Genomic DNA, 24531 nt, shown 5'->3' with positions numbered 1-24531 from the left:
AAGAAAATAGTAATAACAAAAATGCACCTTTAATTTGCTTTCTCTTTTTCAGCCACAGGAAAACCCCAAGTAATAGTAAGAGTATTATTGATATTGAGATAACACCAACAATCAATCCTGTGAAATTCTGATCTGGTTGAACTATTACTTTTCCAAGGATGGTTGAAGAAACTGCTTGCTTCCACTAAAAATGACAAATACAGAAAAGTCAGAATTTAGTAATGATAAATACAAAATATACTACACAGGTTGACTCACAGTCTCCTTGGACCCAAAGCACCACCTGGTTATTAGTGTTCTACGAGTGGCATAATTACCTTCAGAGCAATAAGATATTCCTCAATTCTGTTTTAGATAATAATTCTGTTCAAATAATTAGGGGCTACTGATTCCTAAAGTACTTATATGATGCTTAGCTGTTTACACTTATAACTAGATATTAAGGATAAAAAAATAAAGAAAGAAAGAGTTTGATCTTGAGGAACTGAATTCCAGAAAGGGAAACAAATACATAGGTAAGTGATAATATAATGTGAAATATACCCTGGAAATATGAATAAACAGTAAGAAACAGAGACAACAGGACACTGATTCTGTCCTGATGGGTTGGGTAGAGGGCAGAGAAGACTCTTCTTAAGACATAAATAATCATATGGAATAATAAAGTTGTATAAATTTTTATTTCAGTTTTGATACCCTGAAGAAACCTTTGAGGATCCTTCTGGCTCTAACATGGTATGATTTTTAGGATTTATGGTCCTTTTTAATTTCAAACTCTGATATCATGATTCAGCTTTAAATTTTCTAATTTTTTTTGTACTTTCCCATTTTATAACTTTCTCTCTGACCATTTCATAACTTTTTAGAAGACTTCAGGAACGCTTTAAAAATCATTGATTCTTGGATAAACAAAATGTGATATATTTATACAATGGAATATTCAGCCTTAAAGAGTAATGACGTTCTGACACATACTACAACATGGATGAATTGTGAAAACATGCTAAATAAAATAAACCAGCCACAAAAGACCAAATACTGTATGATTCCACTTATAAATGAAATATCTAGAATAGACAAATTCATAAAGACAGAAAATAGATTAGAGGTTACCAGGGCTGGGGAAAAGGAGGGAGTGTGATGGTACCGTTTAATGGTTCTAGGGTTTCTGTTTGGGGTGACGGAAAAGTTTTGGAATTAGACAGTGGTGATGGTTGCACAATGTTGTGAATGTAATTAATGCCACTGAGGTGCACACTAAACAATAGTTAAAATGATACATGCATGTGGCCACAATTTTAAAAATTAATGTAATACACCCCAAACCACTGAACTGTACACTTTAAATGTGTGAGTTGCATGGTGCAACATGAAAGAAGTTAGTTTATTTCCTATTTTACTTTGTCCATGCATTTGAGATCACTGTGGAGAACAGACAGATGTTGGCTCTTGCTTCCTGGTGCTAAGAAGTGGGGGTAGGGCACTCTTGGATGTGCTCTTATTCTTCCTGAGAGTTACAATAAATTTTGGCAAAAGTGGGGCATGATGGAGAGGGACTATGGCTAGGCAGGACTTTTTTTTTTTTTAAATAAAGTTTATTTATTTTTGAGACTGAGACAGAACATGAACGGGGGAGGGTCAGAGAGAGGGAGACACAGAATCTGAAGTAGGCTCCAGGCTCTGAGCTGTCAGCACAGAGCCCGATGTGGGGCTCGAACTCACAGATCGTGAGATCATGATCTGAGCCGGTTAGATGCTTAACTGACTGGGCCACCCAGGCGCCCCTAGACAGGACTTTTGAGATGAAGGCTTGGAGGGAAACCCACTGAAGGCTTGGAAGGAAACAGTGCAACAAAAACTCACTAATTCTAAGATAACAACTAAGAATCAAGGCTGAGCTGATGAGCTAAAGCCAACACACAAATGAGCTTTAATGATTTCTTTTAAGCATGCAAGTGACATAATTATACTGGCATTTTTATTTACATCATGAGAGGAATGCAGGAATCCCACCTCTATATTTAGCTCGTTGTTCAATTTCAGCAGGTCATTGGGGACCTTGCATAAAACAGCTTCAGAATCTGAGTATATAGTCTCACAGCTCTTATTTCCAACTTTTAACACTTCACCTTTAACTGCTTCAGGGTCAATATCATTTCCCTGAAAGAGAAAAAAGGGGGTGGTTAACACTTCACAGTTCGGTAGGAATGCTAACAATTGTGCAAGAACATAAATATACTGCAAACACAGGCCATGTTGTTTGCCAAGGCACATAATTTTATGATATTCCTTTCCATGGGAATTGGATAGTTGCAAGAAAGCATGACCATTTTGGGGCACTAATTAGGATTCAAAGCATTATAGTCTTTTTGTTTTGTTTTGTTTTTTAAGACTTTATTTTTAAATCTCTACACCCAATGTGGGCCTCAAACTTACAACCCCGAGATCAAGAGTCACATGCCCTAGGAACTGAGCCCCTACAGCTTTCCCATCAAATTGGATTTTAGAGCAAAGGAGAGATTCTTATTTCACACCTTTCCAACCAAATTTACCTTATTAAAGTATAGTGGGTATCAATGGTTGGCATAAAGGAGGTAATTTAGAGATTCAGTTGTGCTAACACTGCCTCATGGAGTGACACTGAACCTTGGCTTCACTTTTAGAATCACATTGAGAACTTTACAAAATAACTGATGCCTGGGTCCCATCTCCAGAGATTCTGATTTAATTGATCTATGTTAATATATTCCTTTTGTGTTTGAGTTTTCATCCTTTTCATCCTTTCTTCACAGCTGAATCTTATACATAAATAAATTCGTTTTTACAGAATGTCCCATGAGATGCCGTATGACCCTCATTATGATTTGAGAGCATGATTATTCTGACCAATTATAGTTACATGGGGATTTAAAAAAAATATGAAACTTGACATATTTAGTTGACTGAAAGCATTTAAAAAATACCAACATTTTGTTGAAGAAACCAATTGTTAGCCTTGGAAAAGAAGTGAAAACATAGGTACAACTTCTCATATCAAGACTTAATAAGTGCAGTTATTTATTAAAAAGTGAAAAAGGAGATATATCAAAACATGGACAAACAGCAGCCAGTAATAACTACAGTGCTGCTACTTTGTTTTATGTGATCTTTAATACTTGGCAAACTGCTTTTATATACACTGTCTTACATGGATCTCAATAGATTGGTAGGTCAGAAATCATTCTGGGAAAAGAAGATGGAAGGAAATACTTTTTTCTAACATAAATCTGGATTCTAAGATAAAATGGGATAGAGACAAACTGTATGCTTCTATTTTCTAGATATTTCTAGAGGCAGTGTGTGTATGCCATTGAACCAGGTCAGCCACACAGGGCAATTCAACATAAAAGCACATAAATCTAACAGGTCACTTTGGGGCTTCAAATGACAACTTGTTGGTTAGGTCTGAGGAGGGGTAAGGCACTCACTCACATATTGGAGGGAATTCAGGGAATGACAAAGAAAAGAGATTAAAGAGCTGAAGGGCTTGATTTATGAGGGAATGACTAAAATGTGTCTTGCTTGCTTAGATAATAATGAAGGCTGGGGGAAGGGATGAACACACTACATTTGAACTCCAAATGCTCCTTTTAGGCACAGGCTCTCCTTGGATGTTGCATAAAGGTTTCTCTAAAACAAAAACAGACCATTCAGCTAAACACTGAACCCCTTTTCATTTGTGCCTAGTAAGGAACATACAATAAATAGTGACATACAAGTAATTATTATCAGCTTTGTATGTGTAATTGTTTTAAAAGTCTATAATACAAGAAAAGTGATACTGGCAGCCCACTACTATATGCAGATGGGCCCAAGTCAGAAAAAAAAAAGGTATAGGGTACTTTTTGTCATTTAAAATAAACACAGCTTTATGGAGTTATGGGAAAAATGCATATGTTTAAAACTTTTATTATTTGCTTTTTATTATTTAATATTAACTATTATGAAATAAAATAACATATTTATAAATTTGGCCCAGGTCTTCAGTCATTAAAATGGTAATATATTCTTTTAAATAAAGCAGCACAGGAAAAAACTTTCTGGTTTTTAATTCCCTATACACATAGAACAATTTAGAATTATAATTATCTCATTTTATCTTGTAAAGACAGCCCCACTGAGGTAGGTGTTATTGTCATTCTAGCTTTACATATTGAGAACTAAGGTTCAAGAAGGGACTAGGTTATGAAGCAAATCAATTCCATTTGATACAAATTCTACCTATCATCTGCTGTGTGTTAGACACATGTCCAGTTACTGAGAATATAAAGATGAACAAGAAGTTTTTCTTTTCACTGTAATGTTAAAATAAATACATTTCTAAAGTGAAAAGTAATTACTGCTAATGTGTTATATTAGGATGTTCCTTATTCCTTTCCTCTTCAACTCTGGCCAGGTGTGACACAGCGTTTCCATCTAGGATTCAGGCCTCGGGATCCATGTCTGAGCTGGTTACAGAACACAACAGATGGGAGCAGCAGTATGTAAAATTTGAAAAATAGCATTGTAGCAGGAGGGATCTTACAAGATTTCACACATCCAGGTGGCCACAAGATTGAGTCTGGGAAAGACAGCTAAAGCAGTGAGGTGCAGGCTGGGCCCCAAGAGGCAATGGTCCAGGAAGCTTGGCAAGAGAAAATCAGTGAACTGGGGGAGATAGGGGTAGGAAGGGGGAGATTTCATCCCTCCTTCATCCAGAGGATAGGAGTCCCTCAGCTTAGGGACGAGGCCAAAGAACCTTGATAGAGGCTTAAAAACTGAGTTCCAGAGGATGTTAACAGACATTTGCAGAAGAAGGTTCCTGGTCATTTGGGGAAAGCTGCACGAACCAAAATTAAAATGGTTTCTTCATTAGCTAGTTGGGGCACTGTAAAACCTCTAATCTTCCCGTCCTCCTTTTCCTGTTTTAGCTGGCTTCTCCAGACTGGACTTCTGAGGCATCCCTATGGCCATATATATCAATATGCTCCAAAATAACATAAATCCTCAGGTCAGTGTCAGACAAACTTTGTTCCAGCATTACATACTGGGCTTCTCGACTTTCCAGAAAATATACTTTTGCACAAAAAGTCATATAATAAGATAATTAGGGAAAATATAGAATTTATTCACAAATATGTAAAAAATCAATTCTGTTTGAAGAGTCTAGGGTTATTTCATCTTAGGAACTGTATAGATATCTACAAACCATATAATAGAAAAGTTTCTCTATTATGAAAGGTATGTTGGTATACATTAAATGAAAGTTGATGTGAAAAGCATTGTAATCTAGTGGAAAGACGAAATTTGAAATCAAGAGGCTTGAGTGTGAATCCTAGTTCTGCTATTTGCTCCTTAGGTGGCCCACAACAAATCACCTAATCTTCTAAACCTATGTTTACTTATCTATAAATGGGGATAATCGTCACTGGACCTCTAAACCTCACAGGTCTATGTGACTCTGAAATGAAATAATATATGTCAAAGTAATGTATTAACTAATCTTTCACTAAATTTGTGAGTTACTGTTGACATAAATGTTGTGCCCCGGTATGTATTCCAAAGGAGACAGGTCTACTTTTGATGACCACTGTCCACAACTGGTCCTGGCTAACTTGATACCTTGGCCCTAAACTACTTCCCACGTCGATGGGATTTCTGGTTCATTCTTAGGAGTGATTGATCCTTGGTCTCTCCTACATTCTATTGATCCACACTTGGCTGACCCTCTTGGTCATGGTGTACTCATTTGGCCAGCTGCTGACTGAGGCAGTTCCCACAAGTAGGGCTGGAGACTATCACAATCTCTTTTTAGCAAGGAATTCTTGTATGTATGGCTGCTTGAGGAGCATGAACTCTCCCTGGCAATAAGGAGCAAATCTCTCTCTAAACACATAATTCTCTCCATAGCTTTCACTGATGGAATATGAATCTACTTTACACTTATGTTTTGAATGGTAATTGGACAAACACAACATGAAATAAAATGCCATCCTTTCTTTTGATAAAAACAGTCTACTGCATGTCCAGAAGGGCCTTTTCTTTCTTTTCTCATGCTTTCCTTTCCTTTGTTTCTGTCCCAAGAGAGACAGAGGTATAATGTGATTAACTTGAGAAACTGATAAAGGGTTAAACAGCTGTCACACAAATCTTCCATCTTAGATTTCCTCTTATATATAAGGAAAATGGAGTATGGAAGAAGACTGAATGATGATACCTAAATAATCCCTTCTAACCACCCCTTCTCTCCCCAGACTACCACTCTGTGACATGACAGATGTTATACACTTGTTAGAGAAAAGAATCATTCTGTAAGTAAGCAAAAAAAGAAAGTGTTTTGCGTCTATTTGCGGAGATCCCTTGGGCCATGTTGGGAATAGCACTGAAAGGCTGAGGATAATGTCAAATCATGTTTTTCTAGGTCCAACAATTTTGTAGGACATTGAATAATGGGTATTTAATTTACAGAAAAATAAGTTTTCTCTTCCATATAGGACCATGCTTGGAAGGGCAGATAAAGAACCATTTATCTCTAATCCTTCCATCAGAGATACAGGAACAGAAAAATAGTCTTTATCTGGGTGTAAAAACATTTGCAAATAAACCTTTGTTTTCATCAAGAAAAACCAAATGGAATCTTTCAAATGGCAAACACAGTAATTGTTGAAAGCAAAAGGTCACACTAGATTAGTTTTATTGAAAAAAAAAAGAAGTGATAAAAGCTCTTTCTCCTTCTCTAAAACTAATTAAAGAAGCAGATGAAAGAACTTTGCTGTGGTAAACATGCTGTTCACTGAAGCAGGCTTCCATTTAATTTCATGCTGGGCTTGCTTAATTATTGTATAAAACACAATTCAAGGTTAGTAAACTTACATGACTATGAACGTGTGCATGAATTTGGCTGTGGATAAAATCTTTTTGAAAAAGCAGAAAAATTTTGGTAGAAATACATTATTACTTGGGTGAGATGATCTATAGTAACTTACATTACATGTAAACAAGAACTATCCTATTACTTTGTGTTTGTTCATATTTGCATTCAGGCTATCTTTCAGGGAAAAAAAGTCTGAATGTCTAAAACAATATGTTGAAGGAGAAATGTGACTGGGGCTATTGATATAGTCTTGATCATTTTGCCCATTTTATTACTTACTACTTGAAGTAAAAATGATTGAAGTGATGTAAGAGGGCTGTACTCTAGTCTTTGTTTTGCTACTGTTCCATCACCTGTCAAACCACTTAAACTCCCTGGGCTTTAGTGTTCTTTGTTGCAACAGGCTGGGTTAGAAAAAACGATCTGTTATTCTCCAATTAAATTACATTTGGAGGCTAATATATTCTTAAGGTAGAGGAAATCCAGCTCATTTAGAAATCAGTTTAGAGAGGACCATACCCAGATACAAAATTCCCAGTATTCTAAGGAAGTACAGAACTACAATTGATGCATTTACTTTCATAGCTCTTACCTTTTATATTATAATGAGCACATTTAGGTGTCCAGGGAAATGTATAACATCAGCAAGATAATGCATTACAGGCAGCCTATTTAACAGATCGTGTCCCACATTTGCTACTTTTTAATACACACACAAGAAACAATTTTTAAATGCTTCATTAAAAAGCAGTCCACGATTACACTTACCTTTTAGTCTTAATGCCAAAAAGATTTGTTTTTCAGAGTTTAGATATTTGCTGATGTAGTATAAGATAATGACCTAGTACAAAAATTCTATTCATATAGCTATGAAGTCAATTAAGTTCAAGTTGATGATTTAAGAGAATATCTTTAAGCGTTTCTTACCTTAATTTCCAGTACATTTTCATTGCCTATTGAGATCATCACTGGCTTTTCAAAAGGCTTAAACACAGGATTATGTACATAAATGAGATCAAAGTATTTGGAATGGATCCCATCTAACATGAAAAAGGCTTTGGTTTTCAGAGGGAGTTGCAGATTCAGCTGTTGCAGTGAAGGAGTTGTACAGCAGATTATCTCTGAATTAGAGCGATGGTGACATGCCTATAGTAAGACACAATTATCCACTGTAGACAGAATACAGCCAAACAACATCAATAGCAACTTCCACATTTCATTGTTTTAGACAATCAATTGAAAATATGTAATTTTTGAAAAAAAAATCTGCATTTAACTTCCTAATGTTAAAGAACACATTTCGGAAAGTATGATAGATGCAATATTATCCAAATAACACCGTCTTTAAAGGAATGCAGAACTTCATTTGCCTTGAATAAGCTATATGGATCTGAAGCTGGCTCTCCCTCTGTCACTTTTATTTTCCTTAAGATGACAAGACAGTCACCTGAAGGGACTGCCTCTTCATTTATGAAACAGCTATGGGACAGTGAGAGCTGGACTTTGTGTGGTGAGAAGTCCTTGATTCACATCAGACCTTTAAAATAAGCCATGACAATCAGGGCAAAGCCCTTGCTAGGAGACTCAGTTTTCTGAAGTAAGAATTGAAATTAAAAGTGTGTGATACTACATGGTATAAAGTATGTTGTCGTCAACTACCAAGCACCATACTCCTGACATTATAATTAGCTATGTAGTCGGGTCATCTGTTTGATGTGTTTTAAGCCTCAATTTCTGAGTGTCAGGTTCTATGCAAAATACTTTACAGGCAGGTCTCATTTAATTTTCACGGTTCTATGAGAGGTGCTATGATTACCCACATTTTACAAGATGAAGAAACTAACCTTTTGAGCTAGTGTCATTAGACGAGGTCACACAACTCTGAGTGGCAAAGTGGGAACATAAGTCCTAGGTCACTGGCTCAACTTCACTGACTTAATTCCCATGTGATATGGCTTCTTGCTCTCTCTCTATATGTATTCTATATTGGTAGATTTTTTCCTACACTATTTTACAAAGTCTCTGCTATTATTATTTCATGTGCTTTCATCTCTCATTTCAAATCTTCCCCTTTGGAATTCTGATTTATGGAAGTTTGGAAAATGTGGTTTCCTCTTGATTGTGCTTAGACTAAACCAGCAACACAAAGTGGCACATTTGAGGTTAAATGGTTGTATTTTTTCCCCAAGGAAAAGACAAACAAGCAACAACATCCTTAGATTTCCTTTTCTTTGACAAGTAGAGTTGGAGATAAAACAATTACTTATGCCCACAATAGAAAAAGGACTCAGGATATACATAAAAAGCACAAGCAAAATTTAGTATTTGATATTTTCTTTTAAAAATAATGAAAAAAAATTATCCTACATTTTAAAATGTATGCTGTAAGCAGATAAAGAAAACAGATACATAGATATAGAAATAAAATGTTAGTTTTATATCAAATTCATATTATAATGCCAAAAGCTATTTATTCCTATCATCTTGAAAAGTGGAAATGAACAGTGTTACTGTCAGTACAATAATTCTCTATTAACAACAAGAAATTTGAAAACTGTATAATAAACTGCTGGCTTCTGGGATATAATGTGTATTAATATTAATTTTGTTAAGGAGGTGGTTAGTATTTTTATTTTAAAAGATTAGAGTGTGTTGAACTTAAAAATTATCATGGCTAGATCAGTATACTGAAATCAGACCTGGCCAAGAGTTTTTATTTGTTAAATAATAAATGGGTTCAATTCATCATGCTCAGCTTCAAATTCTATAAGCACCAAGGAACACAGAAGAACACACATTTCTTTATGAAGTAGTTCTCAATAAACAACAGTCAAGTAGAATTCTTCATTCTTGTCCAATTCTAATGCAGAGCTCTATTGTGCTAATATGTTTGTGGCTAAAACAATAGAAGTTTATATTTTCAGATATGTAGAGATAAGATTTTTATCTCCTACCATTATTTGAATCTTCCTTGGGTTATGGAACTCTTATGTCTCACGCCTAAGAGATTTTTAAATAAATTAAAAAGTTGATTACAAATGAATGAATAAAGCCAAAAGGTGTTCTACATGTCATCATAATGCTGGTGAGGGAGGAGGAAATTTAGCCATTATTTTAATAACCTAGGCTCACCATAAATTAGATATTGCTAATCATTTCTCAGATTTCTAAAGAGTCCCATGCCAACACCAAAAAAGGGTATTCTTACTTGGTTAATGAAAAATTGTTCTGTTTGGCTGTGAAGAAGTGATGTTCCTTAAATTAATAGCAGTGGTATTCTAACTTTGTTTGTGGCCATGTGTGGGGATTGGTTTTAAAGCTCTCTACTTCATACGGTGACTCCCTGGAGTACAATCTCTCAGGAATATGATAAAAATCTAATAATACTCTTTAGAGGTGATGCAATGTGGCTGATTGAGAAGGTCAAGAAAAATCTCATTGGAGGTGACCCTATTGTTTGGTGATTTGGCTTGACATTTTTAGCCCCAAATTGGTTTTTGTAATTAAAGAACACTGTGGCCTTAGTCTTCAAGAAATATTGGATGGTGAATAGAAAAGAAAGTGCTATAATTTAATCTATCACCTGCCCAATCAAGACCCTGCTTGAGAGAGGGCACTTAGAACTTTCATTTTTAGTTGAGTGCACAAGTCCAACTAGATTATGGTATTTGACATTAGAGAAAAATGTCAACAAAAATATGAAATCTTTGTAAATAACTTCAACCTTCCTAAAGTCTAAATGAAAACTGCCACTTTAATATGATCTATATAAATTGTTAGACCACAAAACAGGTCACTTTGAAGGAGGCATTCAGTTAAATTTTGACTGACCTTGCAAATAAAAGGAGGGAAGGTGGAGAAATACCAAGCAACAAACAGTCTAGGACATCAGTCTAATGGTCCTTCTCATTACTTGATAACATGCTAACAAAGGGACAAGAAGAACAGTAAGAACACCGTTCTTACACTGGGATGTAAGAACATACATAGTGTGCCTGCCACTTAGACAAGGATGCTGCTGCAAGATTACAACAAAAGGGATAATAGGGGTAATGTCCTCTGCTGCATTAAAAAAAGGGGGAGATAGAGGAATTCTATGGACTGTTTATGCCCCTCCCAAATTCACATGTTGTAATCCTAATCCTCAGCATGATTGTAGTTGGAGATGGGGCCTTGGGAAGGTAATTAGTGGAGTTCTTATGAAGGAGTTAGCGCCCTTATAAGAAGAGACACAGAGAGCTTGCTTCCTCTTTCACTCTCTGCCATGTGAGGATACAATGAGAAGATGGTCTTCTGCAAATCAGAAACAGTGCCTTTACCAGACACCTTGATCTTGGGTTTTCCAGCCTTTGGAACTGCGAGAAATAAGTGTTTGTTGTTTAAGCCACCCAGTCTATGGGGTTTTTATTATAGCAGCCTGAACTAAGACAGGGAATGACGTAGTTTCCATCTGTACTATCTTTAAAAACACTGCCTCAAGTTGGTACTCATCATTTGTGTCTAAGCATTTTGTGTGTATATGTGCATTTTACAATGTTAGGCTGAGACAAGATAATTTTAGTTGTTGAATAAAATATACTATTTGACCTGTGCTGCAAGGAAGGGAACTAGCAATCAGAAGCAAAACCCAAATGTCCTCTGCACACTGAAAACCAGTGGTAAAGGTAGAGATGCACAGCTTTAAGTACAACCATCACTCAAAGGACTTACCACTGTAAAGTTCCTTCTTGTTTCATGTACACTTATTACCATCCTTAGGACACTAACTGAATTCAGGTTTTTCCCAACAGCTGTTATGGTGCTCCCACCACTGAAAAATAAAGTAGAAAAACAGCAATATTGAGGGGTACCTGGGTAGCTCAGTCAGTTAAGCATTCCAACTCTTGGTTTCAGCTCAGGTTGTGATATCATGGTTCGTGAGATCAAGCCCCGTGTTGGGATCCACACTTGAGAGTGTGGAACCTCTCAAGATTCTCTTTTTTTCTCTCTGCCCTTCCTCTGCTTACATGTAAGCACTCACACTCTTTCTCAAAATAAATAAATAAATAAATAAATAAATAAATAAATAAATAAATAAATAAATAAATAAAATAAACACAGCAATAAGGAGAGGTTCTTTCTCTACCAAATATTTTAAGAAATAAGTTAAATTAAACCACATGTAGTGATTGCAAGATATAGTCAGAACCAAAGTCAAATAGAGGTTCAGTGGTAACTCTTCTTTGGAAACAACTTACTTAACTTGAAAATATTTTTAAAAATTCCTATTTCATCAGTTGAAGAAATGCATTTTTATTTTTAGCCACAAAGTATGCAAAAGAAATATTTTTTCTCTCTCTTAAAAATAAATCAAAGAAAAATGAACTTTACTGTGTTAGACTGGCAGAATTAATGGAAACAAGGCGGACTGAACTGGATCCAATGAGATACTGATTCAAAGGTAATCTAGTGTAGGGAAAAGCTATATCTAAAGTAGGCAGAGCAAAAAAACACTGAAGAATGGAAGGAAAAAAAGGTAATTCCACTTTTGGGCACTAAAGTTAGTACAGAATTGACATGTATATAAGTGCATAAATACTATGGTGCCACATTGAACTATTTCACTGAAATCCATTTAAAACGTAATAGAGTAGGATAAAATGTTTCTTGGCATGAACCTAGCAATGATAAAATTAAATTGTACTCAGAACCTGAATGTAGTTTTCACTCCTGAATTGGAAAGGCAGCCTTTAAAAGAAATGCAACCGCATCAAAGCCAGAGATAAAACTGCAGTTCCTCTTGGCTATTTGACAGACAAATCATCCGTATGTTCATTATTTTCTTACACCCATCAGAAGCTTTTACTTACCTAATAAAAGATTTGGTTGGATGAATTGCATAGACAATGGGGTCTTCCTGGTAACTGAAACTGTTCATCTCTCGGTTGGCTAAGTCAATTTTCAATTTAATAGGAAACTCAGTTGGAATGGTTTGAGCTGGGGTATAACATTCGAGAATACTATCTGACACACTGAACAAAAAAATTAAGAAAATTGACCTTAGCTATTAGATATACATATTTTAGAATTATATGCACAAAAGTATATCACTCAATGGCTCCTAAATGAGAATTTCCAGATGTGTCTAGAAAAAAGTTCTTTCTAATGCAGCCTATTTACATTTGACTGGATCCCAAACTCAGCCTTGTTATAGACAAGCCATCTTTGACTTCAGAACATTTGGGATTTTAAGCAATTTTTAAAGTATCTTTTTGGTACTTGATTAAACTGAGCTCTTTCACCTCTAAGAAACAGAAACATAACTTCTTTCTAAACCCAATCTCCCCCATGTTTCTCACCTCCCCAAAGTGATTTAATCTAATTGTAAATATTTATGGAAATGTTTATTTTAATTTACTGTCAATTACCAGAATCTCACAGCTCACAGCATAGCTAGGATACTAAGATGTAATGTAACAGTAGAGAAGGTAGCTGGGAAGATGAAACTTAAAAGTGGAATTAATAAACATAATGGAAGGGTAAAAAAGTCAGCAAAAAGGTAGATGGATATGGGAAAAGAAATTTTGTCAGTATGGGAGTAAATAATATGCATCTTGATTTTCCTCCACAAAAAAAACCAAAACAAAACAATCTCTTCTTGATTTGTTAGGTACAGATACTAATCCTACTTAACTGATACAACAAAAAGTAAATTCACAACACCTTTTTAAAGTACACGTTTTTCCACCAATTGAAATGTGTCTAGAATTCCCACTGTTAAGGTACTTTCCAGTTAAAGTAAGCAAGGTGCCACCGGTCTTAGGACCATAACTTGGAAAAATACTTGTTATTACAGGATCCTGGATGGGAAATAAAAACAAAACAAAACAAAGTAACTTGTTGATTTTATAACTAAACAAATTTGGTACCAAATATCCTAGTTCATGAGAACTGTAGTGCTTAGACTTACCACATAGGAAAATGTACTGTATTGTGCTGTCCCTCGCCCATTTGAAATAATTATGGATATATTGAAATGCTCATTCACTGCAGGACCAACTGTGCATTTCAACCTGAAAAAAACCCGAAGTTTAATATGTTGCAAATCCAAAGGCTTTTTCTGGTTTGGCTGTTTTATATGAAGGAACATTAGCTCTAAATTATGATGAGCTGGATACTCTGAATAGCAAGTAGAGTTTTGTGGTAAGCATTAGGGCTAAAAATTGTATATTTCTAGTTCTGTACTATTACACTTCACACAGACAAAACAGCAACAGTTAAATCTCATCTGTGCAGACCTCACCAACTGAAAAATTCATAATAATCTAAGTGTAATCCTCTAAAATTGTAGGCATAATGTTTGGTATTCTTAAGATAAATATTTCAACAGCATATGAAACAATGGGATAATAATAAATAAACCAAATCTCTTCATTAAAGAATGTCAACAGGCACATTTCTGTAATTACATGTATCATGTGTGTATTTAAATTATTTTAAAAATAATGAAATTGTGACAGACTTTCCATAGAATTATTTTTTTAAATATTAAAAAAATAAAATAAAATAAAACATTTATTTATTTTGAGAGAGAGAGAGAAAGAGTGCACAAGCAGGGGAGAGGCAGAGAGAGAATCCCAAGCAGTCTCTGTGCTGGCGTGATCTCACAAACCATGATCTCATGACCTGAGCCAAAATCAAGAGTTGGATGCTTAACTGACTGAGCCACCTAGGTGCCCCTCCATATAATTCTTTTTGAATTAATAATGTTATAGTCTTGAAAAAGTATAAATATGATTTTTTTGTTAAACAACTATTCAAAGAAGAAAATGAATTATGTTTCACTTTTACAGGTTATAATATATAATGCAAGGAGTAAGAACTTACAAGGAAGATTTCTAGAATGGATTTGTTTTTCCATTAACAAGTATGACATTACTTGACGTTTTGGTTTCAGTAAATGAGTAGACTTAGACCTCTGTGCCCTGGAAGAAATTCTACAAGGTATAAAATAATTACTTGATAGGATAGTTTCAACCATAAAACTTGAAATGTTTGATTGTTATTACTAAATGATAACTAAAAACTTCTGGATTCTCTGTTCATTATGGGATTTACATTTGATAGAAGGTACATGTAGAAAATGGCAGAAGAAGCATGTATTTTGGATCAGGAGAGTTGAGTTAGAAGGCCTATTAAGCTCTTATTCTCTGGATTGCCTCTGCTAAACTACACTCCACCTTTCCGAACTTCAGGTACCACCTTTGTAAAATAGGTCTAGTATTGCTATCTCCTGGGATTTGGGAATGGCTAAATGAGATACCTTTCCATTACAGTACCAATAAATATCAACTGAAGATAAATTTAAATGCATCAAAAATAGAAAGAAAGAAAGAAAGAAAGAAAGAAAGAAAGAAAGAAAGAAAGAAATTAATTCTCAAAAATATGACTGAGCTGCTTCACTACATTTCTGAGGTTTAGAAACTGAATTTAGAAGACAGGGTCTATATTGAGCTGTTTACTGATTTTTATAGAAAAAGCCATTGGAGACTCTATATTTGAAGACTTTAAAGATGGAGCAACCCTAGCCAGTGCTGTTCTTTCAAATCTACCCAAACAATTTCTGAAGAAATGTAACAAAAATGGTTTCAAAACTCCCAGATGCTGGATTCTTCTTTTCCTTACTAGGTAATGTCACCTTTCTTCTTTATTAATCCTGGTAAGTAAATAGGATTAAAAACAAAACAGTTCCACTAGGGATGTTACAAGGCCAAGACCCTTTTTTAACTCAAGACATGGACTTTTGGGATAATTTTACAAGCATTCATCTTGAAACACAACCTGTTTTCCAACCACACCCCAGCAAAACATTTTAAGATCCTTACATATTTGTTGTGCTCTCACTTAAGGTCAAAGTGCAGCTCTCATTTCCAAGGAAAACTCTAGTTTTCTTTAAATCAAATTTATTATTCCTCCTGAATCCAAAGTCCCAGCCACACACAGTGAGCATTGTTCCTCCTTCCAGGGGTGCACTGGTTGGGAAAACCTACAAGGACAACCGAAAACTTAAAAAAAATTCAAGACATTATCCTTCATTTGTGTGCAAAACAAAATATATATCCTCAGTCTAAAATTCTTCTATCCTGCCACTATCTAAAAAAACAAAACAAAAAAACAAAACTGAAAAAGTGTCACAAATTTCACAGAATCTGGAACAAATATGAAAATTACCTAACATGCTGATGAATAAAAGCTGTTTTCAGGAGATCCAGAGATGGGACAGAAAGCAGATTCAGCCTGGGTGGAAATGAAGGGTCTTTGTGGGTCACTCTGAAGTGAATTCATCTAGTAATCTTCTAGGTTGGAATAGACACAGTTTGGGCCCAGACTTTTACATGTTTGTAACTCTCATTATAACTCCTTCATGGGCCTCCAGATCAAACTCTGATCAAAAATCCTTCATGTGCCCTAGAAGCCAAGCACCAACATGTGCCTTGCTCCATGCACCAGCTGGGTGTTTGCTATAGTCTTGTGCTATGGTACTCCCCACCCAGAGAAGAAATTCACACAGTAAAAACACCTCTTGGTGTCCAGTGTTTTCATAATTGCATTCAGCAGCTACCATAAGACCAAACACAAAGATGGTATTCAATATATATCTGGCATTCACTCATTCATTATTCATTATAAATTATTTGCTATGTGCCAAGCACTAACAAATGAATAGGTGAATCTATTTCTTTATACTTGCTAATTCACATTTATTACTGATTCGGAATTTTTCTTTTCTCCTTTAAATATGGTCCCTATTTTCTATAGACAAGCTGGTTAGTTGACACACCCAGCTTTTAAAAAATGATATAATTTTAAATAAATATAATATATTATTTCTATTAGAAATAGATATAAAAAAAAAAAAAAACTAGAGAGAGCCCCAAATGTAATCTGTATTGTAGCAATGTTTCTAATTATCTCTCTTGGCATTATTTTACATCTCATTTCTAGAGCTGACTTTTTTTCTCTCCCATGTTCTATGTTAAATACATACATTCATTTTATTATTGCAGGCTCACTTTTGGTGTGTTGAAAGTAAAACATGAGTTCATTAACAAAACTTTGGCAACTGCGATATAAGATAGCAGTAGGTGCTTATGAAGTCTACAAGACAACTGTTCTTAGGCTAAAACTATTAAAACAAAACAAATTTCTAAGTTAAAAATAAGCTTCTCCTCAGCAGCTTTGTGACAATTGAGAAAGGAAATGCTCTTTTGGGGAGGACATATTGTAAATTGTGCTGGAAAAGTACAATGGTGGGAAAACATAGCACCGCCATAGAGACAACTCAAAAACCAGTAAAAGTGTTTGCTAAAGACCAGTTAGTAAAAGTCTAAAAGTGATTCTTTCACAATTTAGAAGGGCTTTTAGCAAAATTCAAATTTGCAAACATTCCCATTCATCCCAAGTAAATAATCGCAAACCAAAGTCTTAACTTACCCTTGTTACCAAACCTCTTTAAAGTCTTAGCTTAATGCTTTTATGATAGCTATTTTACCCATAAAATCCATTACACAGTTGTGCCTTTCATGAAAACTTGCCTCGTCCATGTCTAGTCAAAAAAGAACTGCTAGAAAAAAATTTATTATTATGTTAGAAATCCAGTAGGAGAGAACAAGACACCTAACCCTTCCGGACTCTCTTCAGCCTGAAGCAGCCACACAGCTGCCTTTCCCTTGTTTAAGGAGGAGGCTTCCCCATAGAAAACAGCTGTCTAAGGCTGATGTTGGCCTGATCCTGCTGCCCAGATCCCCCCTTTCTATGTAAAAACTGAACTCTGTCATCTACATACATCATCACTTGGAATGATGATTTGAGAAAACACAATGAGAGTTGTTCAGCTGGTGTACTGGCAAACAGAAATGAATATTATAAAAATGTCTGCTAGATGGTAGATCAGGATTTGAAAGGCCAGCTGAACTTAGCTTTCTTCCCTGGGCTGAGATGCTAGAGTGGAGTATGCGAGCATTTCCCCCTTAGTTTATGGGGTAATGTTCAATCTTCCAGGGGAAAAGGAAGGAAGTGGTTTTGGACAACACACCCTTGGACAGAACCAACAATGAGCTGGCAAACTCTGAGTTATCCTAAAGGGCAGGGAAACTCTGTGGGAAGGAAAGGAGTGTCCAGCATAAAGCCACAAACGCAGATCTCCCACCTGTCTGGACAGGGGAGAAACAGCCACAAAAGCAGCTGGTGCCCTTTCAACAGGTGGAAATGATTTAAATGATCACATTTTCAAAACCTATCAAGATAATACAAGAGAACACTAAAACAACAAACCCTTCCTGGAAAATTAGAATTTGCCTCTTTACTACTTAAAAAGTCACAAATACAGTGGTGGTAGTGTTTTGCCTGAATGACCCCCCTGCCCCATAAGATATTGCTGTTGCTTCTTATCTGAATCTTCTGATCAATTAATAAATAGTTTTATTGTCTCACTGGGATTGAATTCAATCCTATAAGATATGACAATTTTATCTTAATAAATTCAGAATACATTGGAAAGTGCTTTTCCTTTTCTGAAACATTTCTCTTTGCTCTTTAAGTATGAGATCAGATAACGTGTGAAACAAAATAATGGGTTTGCAATCCTGAAATCTCTCATATGTGGAAGTGCAAAGAATTTCAGCCACTGAACATCACGTACCTTGAAAAGCAGGTTAACTTACATTTATTGGAAAGTAAAACAATACACTAGTTGGGTTTTGTGTCCACAGTATTTAAGACAGATAAGAAATAGATGAATAATCTGTCTTATTTTTTGCAGTAAGAATGCTAACTGTCACGGTCTAGTGCAGCATGAAATCTTCCTAACAACTATGAACTGAAAAGGATTTATGGACTCAGCTGCACTACTTTCCTCCTAACCATACAGCCCAAGCCTCACTGACTTGTGCATGATGCAATGCAACCTTTTAAAAATCACCAACTACAGAAAGGTGGAGTTAGGAAAGGAGAGAGAGGAGGGAGATTTAAACACTGTCAGAGATTCTCTGGTTCCAGAAAATTCTAAGATATTTAGTCATTTTAAAACACCATTTTAATATGGCTGCCATGAGTCATAAAAGGAAGAACATTGGTCAAAATTAAATGTTCTACTTATACAGGTTCTCCATGCTCTGTATTTAAAACACCAGTTTGGCTACTTTTGAAGAAATGAAATTGGTGTAATTCAGTTGCATGTACACACGTGCGCGCGCACACACACACACACACACACACACATCACATATACTCTTCCCATATCTCTTTCATGGAGTTGCTGAGTTCAGGTTTCTAGTGTCTCAAATTGCCAAGGCTGTGTGTTTAAAAAAGTATAACATTGCATGTGGTTTTACAAATATACTAAACAACGACAACAGAAAGAGTGCATGTAGATTTAACTTTGTTTTCTTACTATCTTCTAGTTTATTCCTGACTGATCAAACTAAATCTTAGTAACTGTGTCTCACCTAACAGAAAATAATTTGGTTTAAAACCCAGTCACCCTGCACAAATCTTGCCCCAAACCGTAACTAAATGAAAACAGCCATGCACTTTGGGGGGGGGGGGGGTTTCTCATTCTGACTTGCACACTTTGTTTACTTGGGCTTGCACCAGGAGACCGAGACCTTTAACTTGAATCTTTCACAAGAATCATTTACTAAAGTTCAACTGTTCTATATGTGGACAGGGAAAATACATATCGGGTCCTCACCAGAAAATTATTTTCAAGCAAAATATATTTGGACCAAGACATTTAAAAAAATGCCATGACGATTTTCATAGTGCCAAATATATGCTTAAACAAGGCAGCAAAGAGCTAGAGAGCATGGCTACAATGTCAATTGAGTTCATCAGTAGAAGCTAAGTTTTCTAGGAGGCACTTTTGTCTTGTTCAACTACATTTCCTTAATGTCTAGAAGAGTGCCTCCTTAATGTCTAGAAGAATGGTTTGTATTCAATAAATATTTTTGGAATGAATTAAAGAATGAAATGGCTCACAGAGTATAGATGTTAGTATAGTCATCAGCTGTACCTATATTGTTCTTCTAGGAACTTTGAGAGAGTTAGCTACCCATGAGTGTTCAATGACTACTTGCCTCCCATATTGTCCTGGGGGTCACCTCTAGTCTTTTTCTTTTTTTTAAGTTTATTTACTTTGAGAGAAAGAGAAAGACAGAGACAGAGACAGAGAGAGCGAGCACGAGTCGGGGAGGGGAAGAGACAGAGGGAGAGAGAATCTGAAGCAGGCTCCGTGCTGTCAGCACAGACCCCCATGCAGGGCTCAATCCCCAAAACTGTGAGATCATGACCTGAGCGGAAATCAAGAGTTATGGATACTTAACTGACTGAGCCACCAGGCACCCCAGTAACCTCCAGTCTTATGTGTGATGAGACAAGGCCACCATCTATGCATCAGACAGGAAGAAACTTTCTGTCCTATCTGCTCCTGCATGGCTGGCATCCCTAGCTTGCATGGTTCAGCTTAAGATTCTGGGTTATTCTATGAGCAGATCTCTGTGTGTGATGGAGGCTCATTTCTGGGCACCTGGTAGATTAAGTAGGTGGTGAGGAAACCACTGAGACAAATGAGTCAGGAGGGAAAAGTCCCAGGGTAAGGAAATGGGGAGCCATGCTGCTCACTAGCCACCATTCTTTTATTCACAAAGCACTAAAGGAGAGCAACTGCTCAAGGAGGGAACTACTTAGGGAGTGTGAAGCAAGCACTTCAGGTACAGGTCTCAGGGTGATGTGCCCAAATGCCACCTTGAAGGAAAACCTTGGAGGGAGATGGTGTTTTCACTGGTGTCTCACAGCCAAATGAATAAACTGAGTTCGGAATTTTTTCATCAATGGGATTTATGTTTACCAAAAAATATACATGAGAGCTGACAGATTCCTACCTCATAGATTGTAGGCAGACAGATCTCTTGAGTCCATGTTCCACTGGGGCATTCCTCCAGTTGCACACATTTGTCGTGGCACCAGCCACATTGCACAAAGGGAGGGGCAGAAAGACACTGACTGCAGGACTGGAAATGTTCACAGCCTAAGCCATTCAGTGGGATCTTGGTGACCTGTGAAGAAAAGTGTTGGAAAGAGCTTCCAGAGAGGTTTTTTATTGGTTTGTTAAATGAAAAGTAAATACCCCAAAGGTATATGTAACTATAATCGTATAGAGTCTACTAGAGATAGCACCAATGTGTAAAAAACATGTAATATAATAATGGTTAAGTGATTTAAATCAAAAAACTAAATTCCTTCCTTTCTTCTATTGTTGGCACATATGTGATAAACATTACCATTACTGTCCAGGGAACATAAGTACTGTCATGCAATGTTAGAGGTTTTATTTAGTAGGGACATTCTGCTCTATCTGAAGTGTGATTTTAAAACATAAGAGAGTTTAATATAAGCTGCTGGAAAACACACTTGACCCCTGGGAAATTCTAAGTAAGTTTACACATCATTCAGCATCAAGATGCATCTCCTCTCAGGGAAGAGGGATTGCTGGCTGGTGTCAGATTCCAATGTACATTTCAGGACTTACCAGCCTGCACTAGAGTCTGCCCTTAGGACTGTAATTCTCATTCTGCATGTTTGTTTTTCTCATTGAGAAATACAGGACAAAAGGAGAAGTACACATTACAAGGAGGACCTCCCTTTGGTCCAGTCTTCCTAAATAAAAATTTAACTTGGCTTCAGAAGATCTCTGGAATACTCAAGAAATAACCTGAGAAAGGAGAGGTGAATCCAAGACCAAAACAAAACTTAAAAAGGGTCATATGATATATGCTTTAAATATCCACTCAGGAAAAACTACAGCCCTGGAACCTCCCTGTGGGAACGGGGCTTGCCTTCTTTCCAGTAACAACCAGTGTGTAGCCATTTTGGTTTAATGGGTGCTCCACAATTGCTTCTGAAGACACAGGGTGGGAATCCAGGCGAAAATTCACATGAGGGGTTGATGATCCTGATCGAGAAACCACAACCTGAGAAACAAAACACAAACACCCTTAGTCCAATGAGTTCAGTTTAAATATAAGTGGAAAATGTGGATGATAATGTTAATAACAGATTAGGAGAGCTTGTGGGTATCTGAAGAGAAGGCCCAACAGTTTATCTCATTGTAAATCAATACAACATCTCCTAATCTCCTGCTGTGAAGACAGTTCATCTGAACCCCCAAGACAGACTTTTGCATATGATCTTTTAACGGTTTATTGAGAAGGAGATCTTTCAGTCAATCAGCCAGCACATGCAGACAAATCGTCACAATTGTATGGGGAACTGGAAGAGCCAAAACTCTCTCCAAAACAGAAGACCTCACTTATGCTACAAGGATTTCAGATTATTTTTTAAATCTATCTTCCTTCCCCTCCTCACTGGGCAGCTTTCCTTGATGTAATGGAAAGGTTAGCAGACAGGGAGTCTGGAGACCCGAATCTAGTTCCAGCTTTGCTAACTCTTAAGCCATATTTATAGATCTTTTGAGATGAAAATAGGCCTTCAGGTACTTTAACGTCATTTTTATAAACCATTGTCCTATCAGATGTTATTTCTTGGATTATAAAGTTCTTCTTGGCCTGGTTTTACAATAAGGCCTGATGGTTTTAACAATGCCTTGGAAATGGAGTTTGAGGACTTGTGTCATTCTTGCTTTCAGGTATTTCTAATTTGGGATGTTTCTCAGGCTATATAATTTCCATCTTCTCTACTGCAAGAACCCAGTAATAATGAAGTCCAGGGATAAAATCTGAATGACAATCTGAGATGAACACTCAGACTTCAGGAGTATTTACGAGTGCCCAGAAGGGCACCTGGGTGGCTCAGTAGGTTAAGTGGCCGACTTCAGCTCAGGTCATGATCTCGCAGTTTGTGAGTTCAAGCCCCACGCCGGGGTCTGTGCTGACAGCTCAAAGCCTGGAGCCTGCTTTGGATTCTGTGTCTCCCTCTCTCTCTGACCCTCCCCCATTCACACTCTGTCTCTCTCTCAAAAATAAATAAACATTAGAAAATAAAAAGAGTGGTCAGAAAGATTTTCATTCTTAATAGGCCGTGGGTTTGCATCTACATGAGGTGCAGGAGGCTTACTGCATGCAGCTCTGGGCTTGAAACTGACTTTGTGAAATTGCCTGACATCCCAAATATCCTTTTTTGTTTCATTGAAAGTGTATTTATTTGTTGTGGGTATGAAATCACAGGACAAACATGGGCATCTGTGAGGTTATGATTAAATAACCATTCCCTCTACCTCACCTTTCTTATCTGTAAAACGGGAATGAAAATTAACTGCTTAGTACTCTAACAAACTCACACACAACATATAAATGTCCTGGAGAGCTAGCAGTAAATTTTTTCCTCAGCACAGGGAGTCAAGTAGCTTGAAACAATTTGGGAAGATTTCCAAAGTACCTAATTTGCTTCCAGAGAGTGGGTTGTTGATAGAGAAACTAACCAAATTCACATACAGTCTTTAAAAGTTAAACATCATGACATTTTTTTTCTAACACATGTTCTATTCCAAACATGCAATACTTTCAAAACATCTCCATTAAGCAGGGTGGCTATTTTTGCACAGAAGTAAATGATGGATCACAGGTCATTTGATCAGGATAGGAAAGGATGGGAACCGTTATTCCTAAATGTAGGCCAAATAGTTATTTGTGACTTTTGTAGCCAAAGTAAAAAGAAGTTTGATTACCAGTCCTACCTCCTGCTGGGTGCAGGTTACAAGCAGAATTATCAGGACATTAGACTTCTAGAGCCTCTATCCCAAATTATCCATATTTCAGTTATATAATTTTTCAATTTTGATTCACTTCTGGTGCTCACCACTTGTTTTTCCTATCTGTCAACCCTCATTTTTTTCCATATATCCCTGATTGTTGCCAATCACTTTCAACTACAAAGGTGAAAAAAAAATCTTTCACACATGTCAAAAACAAAACAAAACCCCAGCCTCTCTTAATAACCAGACTCTGTTCTCTGCCTCATTCTGTGCTTTCCACTTCACTGAAGATTATTTATCCCCCTGAACCTTCCTACGAATATTTCCATTTTGCCTCTCTTTGTCTTGTGCTTCCATTCTATTCAGACCTGCTATATAACAATCAACTCTTAGTACCCTTTTTTTCTCCTATGTTTTTTGCTCTTTTTAATATCATTTCCCACATCTATAATAAGCAATTCCTTCCTAATTACGAGGTCATCATCTTTGACTTTATCAAATATCTGAAGTCCATCCAAATGTTCATTTCCCAGAAAGGATTAACCTTTATCTCTCTTTTCATAAAGAAGCTCTTTGCACCTCTGGAACTGGAATTGATTTAGTGTATTCCCTAAGACTTCTTGTCTGGAGAGCACCATATATATGGTAACTGAGCCAGTCATTGTGCTAAGAGCTTTAAATGGACATTTTGTTTACTTCTCACAATAATCGTACAAGGTAGGTACTAATATTTTCCATAAAGAAAATAAGACAGAATTTTAGCTAGGAAATACAAGAGTCAGGTTTCCAAGGAGCTTTATCTAATGCTAGAATCTGACTGCTTGACCTCTTCTTAAACACTCAACTGCTACACTCTTGGAGCACCAGAATAAATACTAATAAAAAGCTTCAA

The 24531-nt window shown here is 36.4% G+C and overlaps 1 protein-coding gene across 1 annotated transcript in view; it reads right to left on the bottom strand.

The window, feature by feature from the left end:
* Nucleotides 1-24531, bottom strand: part of MET (MET proto-oncogene, receptor tyrosine kinase) — a 111735-nt gene that overhangs the window by 24977 nt on the left and 62227 nt on the right. The window contains exons 5-14 of the mRNA XM_053896841.1: nucleotides 21766-21900; nucleotides 20812-20985; nucleotides 15757-15917; nucleotides 13842-13944; nucleotides 13595-13731; nucleotides 12742-12903; nucleotides 11603-11702; nucleotides 7820-8038; nucleotides 2014-2160; nucleotides 28-184 (exon numbers count right to left, since the gene is read on the bottom strand). Of these exons, the coding sequence (XP_053752816.1) occupies nucleotides 28-184; nucleotides 2014-2160; nucleotides 7820-8038; nucleotides 11603-11702; nucleotides 12742-12903; nucleotides 13595-13731; nucleotides 13842-13944; nucleotides 15757-15917; nucleotides 20812-20985; nucleotides 21766-21900 (1495 nt within the window). The remainder of the gene's footprint in view (nucleotides 1-27; nucleotides 185-2013; nucleotides 2161-7819; nucleotides 8039-11602; nucleotides 11703-12741; nucleotides 12904-13594; nucleotides 13732-13841; nucleotides 13945-15756; nucleotides 15918-20811; nucleotides 20986-21765; nucleotides 21901-24531) is intronic.

The sequence above is a fragment of the Panthera pardus genome, unplaced genomic scaffold (genome assembly GCF_024362965.1).
Source record: "Panthera pardus isolate Hobbes unplaced genomic scaffold, ASM2436296v1 HiC_scaffold_8, whole genome shotgun sequence".
NCBI lineage: Eukaryota > Metazoa > Chordata > Mammalia > Carnivora > Felidae > Panthera > Panthera pardus.
The sequence above is the reverse complement of the archived record's forward strand: the minus strand, read 5'-3'. Positions and strand labels throughout refer to the sequence as shown.